The sequence below is a fragment of the Dermacentor albipictus genome, chromosome 9 (genome assembly GCF_038994185.2).
Source record: "Dermacentor albipictus isolate Rhodes 1998 colony chromosome 9, USDA_Dalb.pri_finalv2, whole genome shotgun sequence".
Taxonomy (NCBI): Eukaryota; Metazoa; Arthropoda; class Arachnida; order Ixodida; family Ixodidae; genus Dermacentor; species Dermacentor albipictus.
This window is the reverse complement of record NC_091829.1, coordinates 58565429-58585123: the sequence shown is the minus strand read 5'-3', so window position 1 is coordinate 58585123 and position 19695 is coordinate 58565429. Positions and strand designations below refer to the sequence as shown.

The 19695-nt window shown below is 46.3% G+C and overlaps 1 protein-coding gene across 12 annotated transcripts in view; it reads right to left on the bottom strand.

The window, feature by feature from the left end:
• Window positions 1–10403, bottom strand: part of LOC139049981 (zinc finger protein 83-like) — a 145594-nt gene extending 135191 nt beyond the window's left edge. For 2 of the 12 annotated variants that reach the window (XM_070525934.1, XM_070525937.1), the window contains exons 1-3: window positions 9577–10403; window positions 8609–8685; window positions 5782–5908 (exon numbers count right to left, since the gene is read on the bottom strand). In XM_070525934.1, the coding sequence (XP_070382035.1) occupies window positions 5782–5908; window positions 8609–8685; window positions 9577–9692 (320 nt within the window). In that variant the 5' untranslated portion in view covers window positions 9693–10403. Of the gene's footprint in view, window positions 1–41; window positions 116–5781; window positions 5910–8608; window positions 8686–9576 lie in introns of those variants that run through there. The other 10 variants (XM_070525929.1, XM_070525931.1, XM_070525939.1 and 7 more) reach the window with 10 other exon arrangements.
• Between the last annotated feature and the right edge of the window lie 9292 nt (window positions 10404–19695).

The window sequence follows — 19695 nt, the reverse complement described above, 5'->3', positions numbered from 1 at the left end:
GACGTGGTACAACAGCAGGTAAAAAACCTTCTCAGACGTACCGAAGACGGTGGACATGCTTTCAGCCAGTTGGTGCTGCGTGTTCCCTTGGTGAACCATAGTGCTCTCGGAAATTCTAGAACACAGTACAGATGGTCACATGAAGTGTAGGCATGATGTGGTTAGCCGGGGTCGAAAAACGATTGCAGCTGAAGCCAACGTTTCGGCAAGGGCATGCGACTTATGAAGTACACAGATATATGTAGACACTCCAATGTAGACATTCTAACATCTCGTACACAAATATGTCAATCTGAGGCAATATACCGCAAGTTACGAGATCGAAGTGAAAAAAGTATTTTGCCAAGACGAATGGCGAAGTTACTACAGGTATAGCAAGGTAGTAGACCATGAAACAAAGTAGGGCTCGTGGCATTGTAGACAGTGTAATGTCTAATTATAACTCGCTTACTAACCAAACACTTATTGTGGCATATGCGCGAAGACACGCATAATGACCTAGCGACTGCAAATACTTGTAGTCACTACAATGGCTTTACGAGGAAAACCACTAAACTACAGGTGCTTGTCCGAAACCGAAGGTTCCCTGATGTCGCTCCCTCTCTCACTTGATTTCCAAAGCACAGATCAGGCCACCTACAGTACTCGGTCATCGGCAAGCCAGTGCGCACCAAGCAGTTCTCTGCTCGCCATCTCTGGTCACCCCCACCCCCCGTTTCGGAGTCCACGGGACTTCCAAGGGTATACCTCGGCCTCACATGTATCGTGAGACCTCAGACAGAACGGTGTTGGCGATGATGCGAGCAGGCCTCAAGAGTTTCTGTGGTGAAGTTTGTGATAATAATGCCTAGTGGAAAATCTGGCGCCACTGTCTATGCCAGTTCGTTAATGGGCGTTGTGCCGCCTTTGAAATGCCGGGATATGCGTGTCCGAGGCGTCGTCTCGAACGTGGCATGGCCTAAAACATGGTCATTGCTTCATAGATAAAGATTTCTTCAAATGAAATATTTGTAAAATGTTTTTATAAACCACCATTTGGTTTTTCAATAACTTTACCCATCTTCAGTACATAAGCATGCGCTGACGAACCTTTCCAATGCTAACGCAAATCTTGTCCGTTCTCCAACTTCACCAGCCCGCTAACACTCGATGCGTTTCATGTAATTGTACATCCCAGCACAAGTCACCTTTTCTTTAATAACATTTCGTTTGTGTAATTAAGAAGACGCTGCTCTATACGTACTTTACTGCTCTTTTGTTGCTGATGTAAACAAATGAGCCCTTATTAATGACGAAACGGTGCTTGCCTGACCCTCATTGGAGGGCTCCTGGTTCTGCGAGAACGACGCTCATCTGTAGTCGCCACATGCGGCATTCCCATGCATCGAACGAAACGGCGCAGTGCCAGTTTTCGTCTAATATACTCAGAACCTCTATGGCTCCTGTATATACACGCAACAAAGAGAACGCTGCTTGTTAAGCGCCTACAGCAATTTTTGTTCGAGGTAAAAAAGTTGATTTACAGAAGTTGCGATTACGGGATGACTCGCCTACGCAGGCGCATTAAAATATAGACATATTCCGTGGATGCGTGCGCAAAGGTGTACACTATTATTTACGGTGGCCGGAGCTTCAACATGTGGCATCTTGGCATGCAGCAAGCTGTTCAGAATGTAACAGTGGTCGTGCGGTATAGCACTGTCTTCGGTATCGGCCCACGTATCTTGAGTGCTCAACGCCTGCGTCATTGATCTCTCGCCAGAAACTGTCGAGGCACTTCTTAATGTGTTCCGCCTATCATGACAAACTCGGGCGGAAAACAGCGGCGCTGGCCATTTAGCGATTGTTCATGGTGAAGACATGCACACCCATGTGGGAAACTGCGTAGCGTCATTTGTCAACGCGTCCCGACGGAGCTGACAAGGCCTGTTTTGCCGCTCTACGGTGTCCTATTTTTTCTCAGACGCCAAGCTTGATGTGCTACGAAAGGTCCACCTCGTGAAGAAGATAACGTAGGACATTGCTACCGCCACCGCACCGAGTGAGAGCACATGATGCGGTAAAGGGTAGTGGCGAAAGTAAGCATTACAATGCTTGCATTTTCTTTATAAAATATTGCCACTTTGTAGTGACCCTGCACAGAGACTAAGTATGAAAACTGGCAGCTACAAATATAGCTCTTTATTGGGCGAAGTTCCGCCCATCAAAACATGTAGCTCTCATGCACAACGACAGCAGTCAGCAAAGTGGGCGATTGACGAAAACTGGACCTGCGGGGCAAATGCATTGGCTTTTATGCAGGGGATCCCAGCTAAATTTAGCCAGCGTATAAAAATACGCCACTGCACTTTAAGGCGACGCGACCAAATGCATATTGCTGAGAGTTGAATAGAGTAAGTCACTATTTTTTATTCTGGCTAATTGCATGGGGGGCGGGATAAATCTTTATTATAGAACCAGCACTTTATGAGTACAGGGCCTACGCCTCCCATTAAGAGACGTTGAGAGCTTGCCTCACCGCCGCCTCACGGGTGTGCTGGGTCGCCCAAGTTTGGTCGTCGAGGGCGGAGCTCCGCAGACCTTCATGCAACCTTGACGAGAGGGTCGTCGTGTTAATGTGTGTGTGTTGTGCTGGGCACTCTCACAGCATATGCGGAAGCGTAGCCAGATGAGTGCCGCAGCACCGGCAGTTGGGGATAGTGTAAACGTCTCGGAAAAGAAGGTGGAGGCCGACGGGTGAACTTACGTGTTTCTTTGTAGAAGACGAAGGGCAGTAGGCTGCGCCCGGCTGAACTTGGGCTGAAGTTGGGGGAAAGTTCGGTGACGGAAGTAAAATGCCTTAACGAGACCGTAATGAGTGGTCTGGTTGTCCGTGGCGTCCAACTCGTCTCCAGCGACTCCGGCACGGTTGACTAGGCCTCTCGCAATGGAGTGGTTGACCTCGTTGAGATTGGGAAGGTGCGGGTGGACAGGGCCCGCATGTGCCGGGATCCATGTCAGGGAAATTATGCGATGTTTAGAGTGTGGTGCCTGGCAGAAGATGCTAAGAGCTTGAGGAGAAATACAGCATTTGCTGAAGTTAGTGACGGCCAAGTGAGAGTGAAACATGACGGTGTGACAAGTGGGATCTAGAGTGGCCAGGACAAGGGTCACTTCTTCAACCATCTCGGCAGGGGGCGTCCCATGGGAATCGCGTTCCATGGGAACATTGGGCTGCATGAACAAATGTGACGCCAGGTACGTGAGCAAGGGCTTTTATATTAGGCCCGGTCCTTGCTTGGCGCCGGACCCTTTTATATTCAGCATGCATGTTACTAGGGATAGGGTCTGTGTAGATCCAGCTACGGATGTCAGACGAGATAGATTATTTGGGGCCCTGTTGCTGGTGATAAGTGAAGCTAAGCGTAGAGAGAATAAAGCGTCCCGTTTCAGTAAGGGTGAGCCGTTCAAGCTGAGAGCGCTGTTGGGCTTCAATGAGTTGGGCAAGGGTGTTTTGCACTGCCATTTGGTTGAAGATTTCAGTGCTGGTGTAGTGCGGGAAGCCAAGTGCTTGCTTGTAGACCCCTCGTATGTGTGTCGAGGTTGCTTTGCTGAGCCTGGTACCAGTTAAGGTATGCAGCAATGCAGGAAATGTGAGATAGGAAAAGGAACTGCATGAGGTGGAGAAGGCTGTCTCGTCTGAGTCCCCTAAGTCGGTTCGAGTTCCGATTAGTAAGGCGTAGCGTGTTTTAGGATTGGGCACTGATCTTGTTGAGAGCCAAGGCGTTGGAGCAGTTGGTAGAGGTGGTGAGATCCAGGACGCGGATACTAAGGACGTGTGGGATAGTACGGCCATCATGAAGGCGTAGGGTGACTGCGTCATAGGGTAAGTGATCACACTGGTGTTTGGGTGGGTGTCCCCACTGAATGGAGTTGCAGAGAAGAAGCTCCAATTTAGCCGGCGTACAGCACAGTCCGGTTTCTTGGAAATAGGCTTCAACCGTGTCAATCGCTGTTCGAAGGGGTTGCGCCGTTTGACCATCACTGCCGCGGTACGCCAATATGGTGATGTGCTTGGCGTAGATGGTATTGTTGATATTGTCGACTCGTTGTAGGTTCTTGGCAAGGCCAATCACGACTAAGTTAAAGAACATGGGAGAGATAACAGAACCTTGCGGGGTTCCTTTGCTGCCAAGGGGAAACTGGCCTGATCCTAAATCCCCGGCCGAGAGGGCGGTCATGCGATGGCAGAGGAAGTGGCGGATGTAACTGCAGGGTCATTGTCCCAGGTGGAGGTGGGAGATCTCGTGAAGGATAGCTGCATGGGAAATGCTGTCAAAGGCTTTAGTAAGGTAGAGCCCGAGGATGGCAATCGTGTCACGGTGGCGGAATTACGGCGCGTTATGGAGAGCATGGGCGTTGTATCACCAGGAGGTCGACGATGGTAATTTGCTGCTGGAGAGTATCCAGATTCCCTAGTCGACTCGCCTACGGAAGACGACGGTATTAAAAGCAGACTTTTTTCGAGAGTCGGAACAGCGGGTCCTGATTTGAACTGACAGGTTTAACTTGCTCCTGCACTGGCAAATCGAGCCAAGCTCATTGACGTGACTTTTACCATTTATTTCTTGCTCTCTCTCCGGACAAAAAGAAATGAAGGGCCAACTGAGATCAAAGTAGGGTCGTCGGGGCTGGTCAGGATGATGCCACTTGCTTAAACAAGCACTTCAACTTGCCGTATTATCGGTATAAGATGTGCATGCGCACTCCGCCATGCGTATCACGTATCAAAGTTACGTATTGTGCGAAGTGCAAACTGCCTCTTAACGACAAGTACGGCCGGCTAAATACCTGCGGCTCGGCAAGTGATTAATAAAGTGCTACCTAATAGTTTTATTCTTGTGGTCTTTTCAATATTTTCCTAGAAGTAAAAATATTTAAAATATCGCCACCTGCATTACCGGGGACAGTGCAAAAGAAGAGAGAGAAGAAACGAAGGAAGACGTGCGTGTTTTAACACCGCACGTCTTCGATGGCATGATCCCACCACCACTGTTTTTCAGGGATGAGTGGTTCTCATCAAACGTCGCCAGTCCTCTTCGAAAACACGTGATTATAAAAAAAATACTCTGGGTTATAACGTACCGAAACCATAGTGTGAGTATAAGGCACGCCATAGTGGTCGACTTCAGATTAACTTCGAACACTCCGCTTACTGCACTAGAGTGGTTGCTTGGGCTAGTTGGTAATTCATGATCAAAAATAACGTACAGCGCAAACGACAACGACAGTGATAGACGACATACATAGCGCTGTGTATGTTGCTTGCTTACTGCAGGCGTACCCTATGCTGAATTGCCTCGGTAAACGTGGACATAACCCTGTTTCATTTCATGAGCCTTAGATCAGCATCTTTGCTTCACAATCTTTATATTTTCTATAGCGGGGAGTGAGTAAGCAGGTTACAAACCTGCAAGTGTTCCGCACGTTGCGGCGTGTTAATAGGATTGAAAATTGGGTGAGCTTGTGTAGTTTCGTGGTTGCGGTATGGGGTGTGCACAGTGCTATGCGGTGTTGCCTCCTTCTTTGTGCTTCTCCGGTCATGCTGTTGCAACCATGAAGCATGTCAAGGAAGGCTGCTCCGGCCGAACGCTCAAAAGTGGCAATGCAGTACTGTTTCAGCCAACAGAGCTAGACCTCCCATGGAGAAATTACGGAGTAGAGGCATGATTGTTACACGGCTAGCCATCCCAGTCGTCGCCGAGCTGCTTTGCAGTAAAACGTTTCGAAATGTGAACTTACGTGGCACCGCCTTCAAAATTTGCTGATGCTTCCTCCATGCCAGCGCGGCTTGTGCTGGGCCTTGCGTGATCAATGCTGCTGACGCATCCCAGTTGCTGGTAAGTTAGGTTACCATTGTCAGGGACGCCTGTATGGCATAAACGTATAGTAAAGTGTTCATTCACCGTAGTGCAAGGGCAATTCATGAGAAATTGATATTTCATGCTCATTGTGCCAGGCAAGAAGCTTTTACTGGTTGGGAAACTTTACTGTTGTGCTTCCATATGCAGTGCTTTTTTCTTTCTGGAACTTTCTTGAATGCATAAAAGAATTTCGTGGTGACGAAGAAGCCAAGCAAGATCAAGATTGTGCAGTAGTGGTTTCTTCTGAAGATTATCACGTTTTATCTCAAACCGCGAGCAGAACACGACAGTGCTCGAAGTGAAAAATGACACGTTGGTTTCTTGTGCGTGGAAACCTTGACCCAATATATTTGCTGTATTATCCAGTAATAAGCACAATAGATGGCTCACGAAGTTATTGCTTGTTGTTCATGTATTGCGAACAGCAGGCATAGACGACAAAGAAAAATTGAAAGAAAGACGTAAGAAAGACGTATGCCCCTAATTTATTGACCTATGTCAAATAGGTGCGTCATCCAACAACCTACTCGCCTTTCGGAAACTGGCTATCCAAAACATCTATCACCTATTATCTATCTATTAAACATCTGTTCATCTATTACGAGCAGCAGGCATAGACGACAAAGAAAAATTGAAAGAAAGACGTAAGAAAGACGTATACCCCTAATTTATTGACCTATGTCAAATAGGTGCGTCATCCAACAACCTACTCGCCTTTCGGAAACTGGCTATCCAAAACATCTATCACATATTATCTATCTATTAAACATCTGTTCATCTATTACGAGCAGCAGGCATAGACGACAAAGAAAAATTGAAAGAAAGACGTAAGAAAGACGTATACCCCTAATTTATTGACCTATGTCAAATAGGTGCGTCATCCAACAACCTACTCGCCTTTCGGAAACTGGCTATCCGAAACCCATTTGGTGACTCCGGTAGCTGAAGTTTGTGAGCAGCGGCTGTAAGCAGTGCGTGTTTAGCAGCTCATCACGAACGCTAAAACGGCTGTCCTCGCCAATCTTCCTGTGTAGGCCACCAACAGACTACAGGATATTATCAAAAAGATTGCTCAATGCGCATATGTAAGAGTCCTATTGCAGATACCAGATAAGCTTGGAAAGAAACGCGGAAGTGTTAATTCACGGGGCAATGCCACTGAACTGTGCAACAGAAAGTGTCAAAGCGTGGTAAAAGGAGGGGGGGGGGGCTGTATAGATAGCGCTGCAAGCATTGTACCTAGGTGCACATTTTCATTATACTTGCGCAGAAATTGCGTGAAATTGAGAAGAATACGCGAGTGACCAAAAAGGAAGAAATTACGGCCGAGCCTTCCTCAAGATGACCGTCGATGCTACTGCAATTAGCATTTAAACTGCAGGGACACGCTGCATTGTTGAATAAACTTTAATAAAAATAAGAAAGGGAGGGGGGAGTTGGCTTAGAATGTTTATGGCATTGTTACACAGACACGCCGGAGTCTCTGCGCGTTAGTACGTCACAGAAAAGATTTAACGCAGATTCCCAACCACCGGAACTAAAAATTTGAGTTTCATCATCTTTGACTGCGGAGGAACTACAGTGTGATTGCATAGGCGTAATTTAAGGAAGCCATTTTCATTGTCTGGCATTCTGATTTTTATTAGTCGCGCCCTTGAAGTCGCAACGTTCGTCAGGGGGGGAAAGAGGTTTCCCAAACTACTGGCAGGACGAATGGTGCTTTATGTATGCATGGAATTCCAATCGCTTTAAAAAGGAACATCCAGTTTGGAATGCCGGTGTTTCGGCATGGCGTAGATTTGCCTGTTAAATAATTACAATTTCGAGGTTGTAGTACCCGCATTGGAAATCGTTGGATACTGTGATTGGTACTCTGGCAACACAAATAATTTCACAGAAGCCTATAGTTGAGTGTTCTTTTACCGATTTATGACATGAGATCGCGAACTAGCATATAGCAATTTTGTGTCTCCCTGCGTTTCATTTTCATTAATTCGAGAAGGTTGTTTATGCTGCGACGGCGACTTGGCTTGCTTGGTATGAAAGAACCAAGAGCTTAAATGTAAACTGTTTTGGGCTGCCCCAAATTGCATTCAGTAGCTTCTGCATTCGGCCGCAGCGGAATGCGTCCGCTGCTCGTAACATGCTGACAAAAACCTGACAGTACCGCTACGACCCTCCAGTGAATACATTTGAAACATCACCCTAATTGCACATCTTACTCTGCATTCGCATCGAAGCACTTTCTTTGCTTACCAGCTTGATCAGTTTAAGGGAAACATTAACCCGATGTGAGCAGGACAAACCCAGTGAGAGTCTGCTTGGCAAATAAACTTGTAGACCAATGGTAAAATGATGATTCCATTTACGAGTGAATTAGTCACTGCATGGAATTAACAGTCTCGGCGTCTGCCATTATTTAGGAGTGTCCTTTACAAGCGCACCGATGCAAGAACATATTCATTCAGAAGCTTCTATTGCATAGGATATGTATGAATTTGCATATATTTAGAAAAACACAAATTTCTCAATACGGACTGTTCTAAGCTGGCTCACGCGGAAACCATCTTGACGGCACTGGTAAAGTGCATCCTTGTACGCAAGAAATGTACCACTGCCGCGGTAACCGTAGGGGATATCTCCTACGTTGGTTGTGAACTATCATCGCAAGTTCCACCGGTGGCAAATGGCCATCGCCTACGTACCCTCGACGCTGTGTGTCCCCTCGGCTATCGGCGTGGGCTGTGTATTCCACTGGTACTTCCACGCGTCATCAGGAATGCTGCGTTTAATAAATTATTGGTCAGACAATTACTAGCCGTGACAAGAATGGTTGAATTTATTCTAAAATTTCATCTAAACTTCACTTGTGAAAACATTAAAAATAGAAACAAATACCTTCATCGCCCAAACAACTCCAAGCGGGGAAAGTGTGGTTTCTCGTTATTGCGCATTTGTTGTCGCTAAGCAACACATGGAAATGGAAGAGCAATCACTTTAGATCAACAATAGTTTTAAACCAACAAAAAATAAACGTTTGAAACGGGCCGTACCTTCTTCGTCACAGTTTCTTTTTATTTGACGAATGACAGTATTGTTGTATACCTAGACCTGTACCTCATGTTGCCTAGAAAACACTTACGCGGTGGCACATCAAGTTTTCCCTGCGGCTCAAAGTATTTCCGGGGTTTTTTGTGCAAGAGCCACGGCTTGATGCATGTCACAGTAGTGGGCCGAACATAAATTTTCACCACCGTTGCTTCCGTAACGATCACATAAATCCGAACACCAACCTTTTTTCAGTGTCCTTTCATTGAAATTCGGCGGTCGTACCTGGGATTGAATCCGGGACTTATAGCTATAGCATCCCGTGGCGGGTGTGCAGTACAGTAACCAAAAACATTTTCTTCTTTTAGTACGTTCGCCTAATTTCCTGAGAAATCTTAGCCTGAGCTCTAAACAGCTGACTTTTGGCTGAAAATAGCAATATGTTCACACTGCCCGTGCATTGACGCGTCTAGATCTAAGAGAACCTCCGATTTAAAAGCTCAAGTTTCCTGTCGAAAGGACCCGTTTTAGGTGGGAATAAATGAACAGATATACATTCGCATTCTATTGGTCGTTTCTAAGGCTTACCGTATCGAACGAAAAATTAACAAGCTGTAAAACTCACGTTGTGTAGGTGCCCAAAGAAGATGAAGCGCCTGTGGTACTACCACAGCTTGCTGTTGCCTCGTCCGTCGTAATAAACTCAGGAGGCGTGTATTCGTAGCTTCTTTCATCAGCCATGCCTGATGTGCCGATGCCGCGGAACAGGCGTGTATTCTCGGATGCGCAATGTTGAATGACCGCGCATGCGCACTCAATGCAAAGAAGGAACAGAAACTAATAAAACTTTTGTCAATTCATGATTTCGATTAAAATGATACCGCACAGCTGGCGAAAACAAGGCGTTTGAATTAGCCACTAGCTTGAAGCGACTGCGCAAAGTTCTGAACGCTAGCAGAAGCGCCCCAATAGACCTTGCATGCTATCTTTCCGTCGAATGACCTACCCAAACTAACCTTCACTTACAACAACAAAAACAGAAATGTACAGGCGCCGGCAAAAGTGGTATACTCCACGCAGCGGGAGCAGAAGCAGCGGCACACTGCATCGCGGCGCCATCTACAGGCAGCATCTGGGATGGAGACAGCCAATGGGTGCCCTTTATTATCGGCAGACATGGTCCCCGATGCTGCCTGCAGATGGCGTTGCAATGCAGTTTGCCGTTGCTCCGTCTCCCGTTGCGTGGAGTATATCACTTTTGTCGGCGCCTGTACATTTATCGGATGATATCTCTACCCTTATTTCATGCTCCTCTCAAAGTGAAGTGCCCATCTTGCTGGCAAGAAATTGTTGCTCGTGTAAGCGCTCGTTGAAGCGCAGGAGGTATACGAACTAACTTAGCCCTAACCTGTGTATGATTACCACCTGCTACGATTCTGCAGACTGATGTGCCACACTCTGGCTCAGTTGAAATGAAGCCGCTAGTTCTTATCACCCTACGAGTGGCACTCGCTTTGTACTGTTAGCCGCAAATTGCAGTGCTGTCTTCGCCAACCCCTAGCAATACAGAACGGCAACTACTTCACACCCACCACGCTTCTTCGATAACGAAAGTTCAGACGTCGTGCATACCCCGCACACCGGGCACAGTTTTGCACAACTTGCACACCGGGCAAGTTGTAAATGGCGTTTCACGTCAGCACGCCCCAGCGGTGCAGCCGCTAAACAAAATACGTTACTGCCCCGATCCGTCCCTCCCATAGTTGTGTTGCGCAAACATTAACCAAAAATGGATTACAAAGAATCATGTTCGCAACCTTTATAATAGTTACGAGTATGGAGCCACAACAAATAAGGGGCCGCGAGCAGAAACAACCCGAGTCAGCAGTCGAATAAGTTTTCCCTGTGCTCTCGCCTTGAGTGGATTCAAGCCCGTATCTTTGCTGTCATTTGAATTACAAGGGCGACAGGTTCCATTATCTCGTGCTTCCACTGCTTCATGCAAATGGTTGCGGTACAAAAGTGTCCGCCACTGCAAACACGGCTGGATAATGATGACAAATCGAGCAAACTTAAGACATGCATCGGTATTGAGCTTGTTCTACATCATGCAGGCTTCATTGTGCTTTTTGTGTTTGCTGTAGTGGTGCCTGCTGAAAATAAATTATAGTGAGCACCAACAGGTGACTTTAACACGCTACTGACTCAGACGACGCTCATATAATGAAGTAAATTAGGTCTGTCTTTTTTGCGTAAGGAAAAGTGAAAAGTCTCGTCAGCACACTGATTACAGCGCAAAAGCACAAGCCGTTTCTCAAAAGGATAGCTGTCGACATACGCAATTCACTGACGTCACATAAAAGAGCACAGATGCTAATTAGGTGATACGAGCGCAGTCCAGTAATTAATTTCTTCCTACTGCCACATGCTGGTTTTATTTTTGTTTTTGCTACCTGTCAATGACGACATACGTGACAGCATGAGGCCTTCGTACAGGAATGTGTGCTCCAAATGCAAAACGGAACGACATTTGTTTACCTGCTCAGTATATCCAAAGCTTTCTATGTATATTCATCAAGAAATATTGACATCAAATACAAGCATAGCTGGACATTGTTCACGTAATTACGTAATTCAACTTATGCAACACTTTTGTCGTTGCGTGATATGTCTCGTAAATACTTCTATTTATAACATATCTAACTTGAAAATGAACGATTGCAGTGTTTCTACCTGTTTGCGACAAAGCTGATGCTTGCTAAGCATGTTAAACACAACTACTTAATATAAATCTAGGTTAAAAATTATTGTCAAGAAAATATGTACCGCAGCCAATGTTGCCTTTGCTGATCTGCTGATAAACTAAAAAATGAATTCCAATAAAGCTTCGACTTTGATACTTCGCTCCGCTTTCTCACCAGCCTGCCACTGTGTCGGCCCAATCTGCGACTTACCTTTTTCATCTGATGAAATTTTCCGTGCTAGAGAGACGGCGAAGTATGCCCGGTGGGATAAGAGCGCGTGTGTCTGCTCCCTCCCCCTTCACCTTACTAGGGCGGAGGAAGTTGTGCTTAGGAGGCTTCGGGCCGGGGTGGCCCTTACACCGGCTGTTATCTCAAGGTGGAACTGGTCGCATTTACCACTCGGTGCTACGTGTCCATACTGCTCCGTTCCTGTGATGGAAGCAGATGCATACCACCTAATATGGGCATGTACTGGCTTAAAATCGGAATGCTCGCGTCTGCTACTGCAAGCCGGCCTCCGCGACAGTGTGACAACCAGATATGACCGCTGGATACATGACAACAGATTCCACAAAACACTGCTTCAATTCATACACAACACAGGCCTCCCAGCACGCATATAATACACATATACGCATCAAGAATTATGCCTTAAGGGCAAGTCTTTATCGCAATAAAAAAAAAGCATGCCCGGTTCTTCGTTTTCTTACTTTCGCGTCTTTTTGCAATCCTTATTCAACCACGGGGCCCATTTTCTGCATGTATTGCCATTCGTTTGTGGAACGAGCCTTAATAATGCAATAGCGTTAACAGTCCCGTGTCGCAAAAAATGCGGTGTCGGCGGCGTCCCCTCACGCGAAAGTTCCACCGCGTATATTAATGTATATGTATATGCCACACCTCGCTTTATGGCATGCTGTATATGCGGACTATATTTCAGCACCATTCTGTCAGAGAAGTTGATCATACCGTCTCTTACGTTTTTACAAGGTATTCCCTCGGAAGTTATAGATTGTCAGCCCACAAAAAAAAATGCCATGAAGCAAAACATGGGCACCGCATGCTCTTTGAAACCTTATAAGAGTTAAATATTATGAGCGAGAAACAGCAACGGAAACCAGAAAGTGACGTAATTTCTTTTTCCTTTTTTTTTGGCGCTGCTGTGCACTATCTTCCGCATCGGCCCACGCAAGGGGCTGCGCTTCTACCCGAACGCTCTCCTTCGTTCACAGTGTTTGGCACCAGAGTTTCTCGGTAAATATTACAGTTATATAGTTTGAAGTTGCCGGGAAGCGTGAGAAGCATTTGTGGATCTTTGAATGTTATCACGTTCCACTCTTAAAGGCGAAGCTTAAGATTCCTGCAAGTATTTGCTGGAACAATACTAAAAGCGCTTAAGTATGCTACTGCGTCGTCTATGCTAAGCTCTCATATATAATATCCCGTTAGGTATGGCGATTCTCTAAAAATCTGAGACCACCTTAGCACTTCTTGTGAGTTCTTAATACAAAAGTGTTGTTGTCCAATTGAAGGCCTTTGAGTGAGCCTTGATGTTACGAACTCCTCTCGGGAAAGAAAGTGCGTTTAGATGCTTGCCTGACGCTTCCGAGATAATAAAATACCGGTGCACTTCGACCTGTGACGTCTTGCTACTCTCTGACTGTCATAGAATATATGGTGACGCTCCCGAGCAAGTTGTGGTGATTTGGAGGTCACCGCTTTCGTCATGCTGCGTGTGGCAGTGGCAATACCGGTTCAACTAGCCGGATGTCACAAATCACATTGCACAAGGTCTGCTATCTACGAGGTGCTGATTTAGCCCTGTTTGTAAGACACTCGGCTTCTGAGCATGGGGTCGTAGGCTTGACACCCACTACCTCGTGTTTTTCCTTTCATTTGTTTTTCCGTTTTTCATACAATAATTTGTTTGTAGCGAAGACTGAGGCGTAGTTTAGACATAGGCGACAGCTTGCGTGGGCAAACAACGCGTGGAGAACAAAGGCACCCGAGACCATCTGTGACGTGGCGTCGCGGTGGTTCCCTCTCAAGTAACATGGGGCGCACCAGCGGGCAAGTTGGTGTTCCCTTCGCTCTCTCTCCTTCGTCGAGGTGTGCATGTGACGTGACACCACTGGTGACGGGAATTCAGGTGCCGTTGTGCTGCTGCAGACGCCGAAATTTCGATTATTATATGGTTTCGCATCAATATTCAACCAATGGGCCGAAGCTAGCTCCAAGATAGCGCCATGCGGAAAAGGCGAGTTCCTACATTAAAGCAAATGCTACTTTTAAGTGGTCCTTTCCCAAGGAACGAAATAACATTCCATTCCAAGTTGGAGAGAAGAGTCGCTAGAAAATCGCTAAATGAATGGAAGAATATGAAATGTGCGATATCTTGCAATAGGTGGCCTCCTTCAGATCTAATAAGGACGTACCTGAGCTTACAAGAACGTGCTCAGCGAGACGGTCTGTTAGATCACTCGCAGAGCCTTCCCCCGAATTGTTGATCAAGAATCTCAGCAACAATAAAAATCAAAATTTGAATAATATGCAATTAGATTGAATTTGGAGAAGGAATTTTAACCAACCTATCAATCTGGATTACTCGCATGGACAACGTCTCCATGGGCATTATAAGTTGTAGATGTTAAGTGGCAGAGGTGTCTAAACTTTAGGTGTCACACGACCAAATCATGGAACACCGTCGTCACGATGTTTTCAGACAATGGCATATCACCGCAAGACGTTTGATTGCTCCGAGTTTAAATGCCTCTCCTGGACTCAAAACGCCTTAGGCTTGAAGTAAACTACTAGTTTTTGTAGGTTCGTTAAGGTTGCGAATTAGTCCTATCGTTTGGAATGCATTATCCGTAATGACACAGTATTACTAATAAAGGAAATCGTTGCATGTACCTGGAAGAAATTGAAGTTTTGTTCACTTAATTTAGCCGTGACCAATAATTTTATTGCCTTTTTCCTGCGGTCAAGTGAACAATACTGAACACCTTCCTTATACGGGCTTTCTTGAAGATATTCTCTTTGACTCTTAGGGCAATGACTTTTTTTATTTCCAGTTGCGCCATGATCGTGAATATGCAGCGTGGTCGCCATCGCAGCTTACATCTTGCAGTGGGTTGTGTCACCAAACTCGTCGGAGTTGTGGCCTTGGAAACCACGTTTTGCACAGGTAAGCTGGCCACTGGAGCTATGTCGATCTCGGTCATACATTTGACATTTAAAAAATCGTCGCGTGCTTGGAATGTAGGAACTTACAATTTTCAGGTATATTGCTGTTCTGTGGTCTATGACAAATGGCTAGATGGAAAGGCCAGTATGAGAAGCACAGTGGGCATTTATTTTTATTTCAACGAGAGCATCACACCGGATGTGTGATGCTCTGTGCTGAACGCAGAGCCTCAACACCCGATGTTGATGCTCTGTGCATTATTCACCTTGCGTTTTTTTAGTCCTCGAAATGCACTGTTTAGGCAACTATTGATAAGATCCGCCTCAGATATTAGTCCTCGCGTGCTGCTCATGGATCAGTGGAGTATGAGGGTGATTGGAATACCTGCCCATTTCGCAAGATTGGTTGGCTCTTTGTATTGCTATATGTAACGAACCTCGAGCAGGTGCTCTCCGCTGACAATTGTTGTCACGCTATCGCCAACAACTAGGGCGTCTGGCAAAGCATTGCCAGCAACCAAATGAGAAAGTGTTCTAGTTTGGTTTTCAGTTCTCTCGCACTTTGCTACATGGAAACGGCGGGAAGTCTTTCGGTAGAGTGAAGGAGTTGGTAAGCCTCCATTGATGCGTCAACTTATTCGGAGAGTTGCGCTTAGGTAGTGAAGGAGATTTCAAGTTTCAAGTTTATTCATCAACGATGTCAGTTTTACAAAGAATTGTAAACAGAATTAGCACTGCACAGAGAGTCCCAGAGGTAGAAATTGTCAGGGGGACCCATATACATGAACAAAATAAAAAAAAACACGAGATACAGATCAAGCATTCGTGATGGTGACATTACTGACAATTTCAGAAAAATAAGAAACAGTGCAAAAAACAATATAAAGCTGTTTAGTAAGATAAAAATTGCGAAGAAAACTTCTGTAGTGAACAAGTAACGGAAATTTACAATAGAATAAAGACACGAGTAATGTGACATATAATATGTCACATTACTTCAAGTCAATTATTATTACAATCACAGAAGGCAGTTGTTAGGCTGAAGAGAGTTGCTGCATAAGATATTTCTTGACTTGGTTCTTGAATATATGCTCTGTGGGGGATGATATAATGGTATGTGTTATTGAATTCCCCAGTTTTATTCGCGCAAATGTGGTAGTGAACTTACCAAAGTTTGTGCGCACTTTAGGTAAAAGGCAATTATCGAGTTCAGAGAACCTAGTAGTGTTAATATTTACAAACGTTTCAGCAACAAAGCCATCTATATGTGCAATATTACGAAATAACTTGTAGGTCACGATTGTTAACTTGAACTGAAATAGCTGGTGAAGAGGATGAATGTTTAAACTGCAATGAAGTGGTGTTGAATTGGATAGGAAATAGCTGAAAGTTAAGAGACGAAGCGCCTAATTCTGCAGGCATCGAAGTTGGCTGAAGTGAGCGAGGTATGTGTTACCCCAGGCTGATACGCAGTAAGATAAATGACTGTTAATGTGTGCATGATAAAGGGAATGGATAATGTGCGGCTGAAAATATGAGCGCGTTTTGATTATGGCGCGCATTCCAAAATAAATCTTACGGATAAGCGACTCCGCATGGAGAGTGAATTTGAGATGCTTGTCTAAAACTACGCCAAGAAACTTTGCGCTATCAGACATTGGTATTAAGTTGTTGCAAAGACACACGGATATAGATTTTGAAATTAGTGTCGGGAAGGAATGAAAAACCATAAAAACCGGTTTTAGCGTATTGACGCGCAACATGTTCTTTTGAAACCAGGAAGTTATGTTATGCAGATCAACGTTAACGTTTCGCTGTAGCTCGACGACATTGTTAGCGCAACATAGTCGAGTCATCTGCATATAATATACAGGCATTAGTGGTTAGAACAATAAGTAGGTCATTAATAAATAGTTGAAACAGCAGCGGAACAGCGCGTTGCTGTGGGGTGACGTACAAGGAGGCGCGCTGGTTTCGTATCCCCTGGCGGTTTCTCCGGGCATTGAGCGCGCTATAGATGTATCTTTTCGTCTGTCCATCGAGAGGCCCAGCGCCAAGCGAGAAAGTCGCAGCAACAAGGCAAGCGGTGGCAGTTCGAGCATGAGTCCGCCGACCCCGAAGTGGTCGGCCGGCGCCGGGCACGAGCTGAATAATACAGGCAAATGGCGGGGGTTGGGCATGCCAATCACAATCCCCAAGAACGAGCCAATCTGGTTTGTCTGGCAAAGGAACGTAGCACCTAGAAAGTCCGAATAAACCAAATAACTTTATTGTATAATAATCGTTATTCGTCAATATTGTTGTGTTGTAGGGAGGGAGAGGAACACAGTAGCAATAAGCGTGAGTCAGGGAACCAGTTCTTTATTGGGCGAACATGTGCCGACAAAAGAAGTCACACTCGTTCAATATGTAAGCGCTGAGCACATGTGTCGATTGTCGTAAAGCTGATTTGCGACTCAGGTGCGTCGGTTGTTTATGAAGGACAATTCGAAGACTGCAGCGTGATCGCATATGCTTGTGTGCCTTCCAGAATGTACAACACTATGCGCTTCACGCATGTATCTAACTACCGTAGGTCCCACTACAACATAGGTAACAGATGCGGTCAGTGAAGATAACCGAGAATGTTTTGATACATAGGAGCGCTTCATAACTTAACTCAGTCAACGTCGCTGTGTTGGGGTCCAGGCCCAAACGCGATCGCTGGGCTGCTGCTGCTCCTCATAGCTTCGTCGAGGACTGTAGCACCGCTTGTCCGTCCTTGGCTAGTACTTGATGGGTAGGCAAGCAGGTTGTCGCGCTTCTTCGGCACGCTGCCGTAAGGTGCCGACGTCGAGATTTTCTTCTGCTGTGACGTGCGGTAGCATTGCATGTCGGCGTTATCAGCTGACCTCCAGCTGCCTGGATTTGGAGGCATTATGTAATCGTAACTTGCACCGACTGCACTGTGAACGATTCCCTCATGACGGAGTAGTCGTCTCCTGTGTGTACTGAAGCGGTGAATGTGTGAACATCGAGCAACACGTCGAGGTTGCTAGTTATTGCTGCATTTGTTATTTCGTGGCGTCGAATGAAGTCTGAAGCGCATAGCCTCCCAGTTAGGTCTCATCGTCGGTAGGGGGTGTGTTTTTCCTGCGGAGGTTCGACGAAATTACAGCGTGTCGTTGCTACGTCGTGTAGTCTACTGAATATGTGTTCATGAAAATACTGGCCCAGTAATGGGCCATTCTACTGAGGGCACTGCAGTGAAAGGACGATCGGGAAAATCGCCGTGCTCTCCCCCGAATTGCAAAGTAGTTGGAAATTTAACGCGGTCGCTCGCCTCGCTATGGAGGACGAGATTTAGCGCTCGAAGCATGGTTGTACCATGTCAAGGTATGGTTATCGACAGTAGACGTGGCCTGCATTTCCGCAGTGACGGCAGAGCGGGCGGTGGTCACGTGCACACCATACGTGTATCTTGCTCAGGGAGTTGAGTGAGCTGATGGGCGGCTGACTTGGTGGCGGCAACTGGCGACGGAATTCAAGAGTTCCAGCGCTCTGGTGCCATCGCGGAGAGGGACGTCGACGGCGTATGACAGTGACGTAGGTCGTCACTTCCTGCTTGAGCTGCGAAGACCCGAGGACGCATAATGGCTGCTTGATGTGCCCTCAGACGATGTCCGCAATTAAGGCTAATTGAGACAGCGTCAAACCGAACATCCTACACACTTATTCGCGTACAACGGCTCCAATCGGCTTTGGGAGCTTGCCGGAGCCTGGGGCCTGTATTTTTCACTTCAACGAAACCACTAGGCGGCTATGTTGCCGTGTGCGCATTTCCAGCACCTTGTCGATGTGGCTTCTGTTTGAAATTTTGCGACGGACTTGGCCGGCTTACGATCAGTCCGCCGTCGATCTCTTGCCTCACACCACGCATGAGGAAACACGCTTTTTTATCCGACATGTCAGCGTCGGCAGGCCTAGCAGGCGCTTCATATCTCCCGCGAAAATCGCGCTGTGCTCTTTCGGAAGCTGCACACTAGTTTATATCATGATTTTAACCGGATTCTTGCTCACGGCGTCCGTGAATATTTTTAGGAAGCCCCTGCAAAGCAGCTCCCACGCTATTATGCGTGTCCTCACACAGCTAGTCGCACTTTCATTTGTTATATGTGGCAATTTATGCTTCGGTTTGCAGTCAGCTTTCCGGATCTTAAACGATGATCTGTGGATAACGGTGGTTCGATTGGTTGTTGCAGCGTGATCGTTGCTGGCGACAGAAGGATTGTCATTGGGACTGCTGATTCGGCCATGATGTTCCTGGTATTCTCGGCCACATGAGCGTACACATGCGCTAGCAGTATGTTGTGCCAAGCTCGCTAGCCGATGACAATGTGTACGTTGTTTTCATGGCTTGCTGGGTGTATCCGGTCACAACAAGCACCTCTACAAGATGCCACGTTGTAGTGACTGTGAAAAATACACTAGCAAGAGCTTAGAGTCACGCGACTAACTCTTATCGGGGAACGGGAAGGCACAAAACGAGTTACACTCGGGCAGGAAGACAGTGACGAGCGTAGACCTGAATCGCCGAATCAGTGATTGACGTCGAACGTTTGTCGGATACTCATGCATCATTCGTTGAAGATTGTAGCCTAAGCGTTGGTGCTTGCAAGCCTTCACGAATGCACATTTGTATTCGTATTGAGCATGCAGTTTGGTTATGAAAGGATCGACCACAGCAAAGAAAAAAATATGATTGGCGAGAAAGATCTAGAAGGTTCTGATACACGCAGGCGCGTAATGCGCTGAGCGGTAACCTAACATTTTTT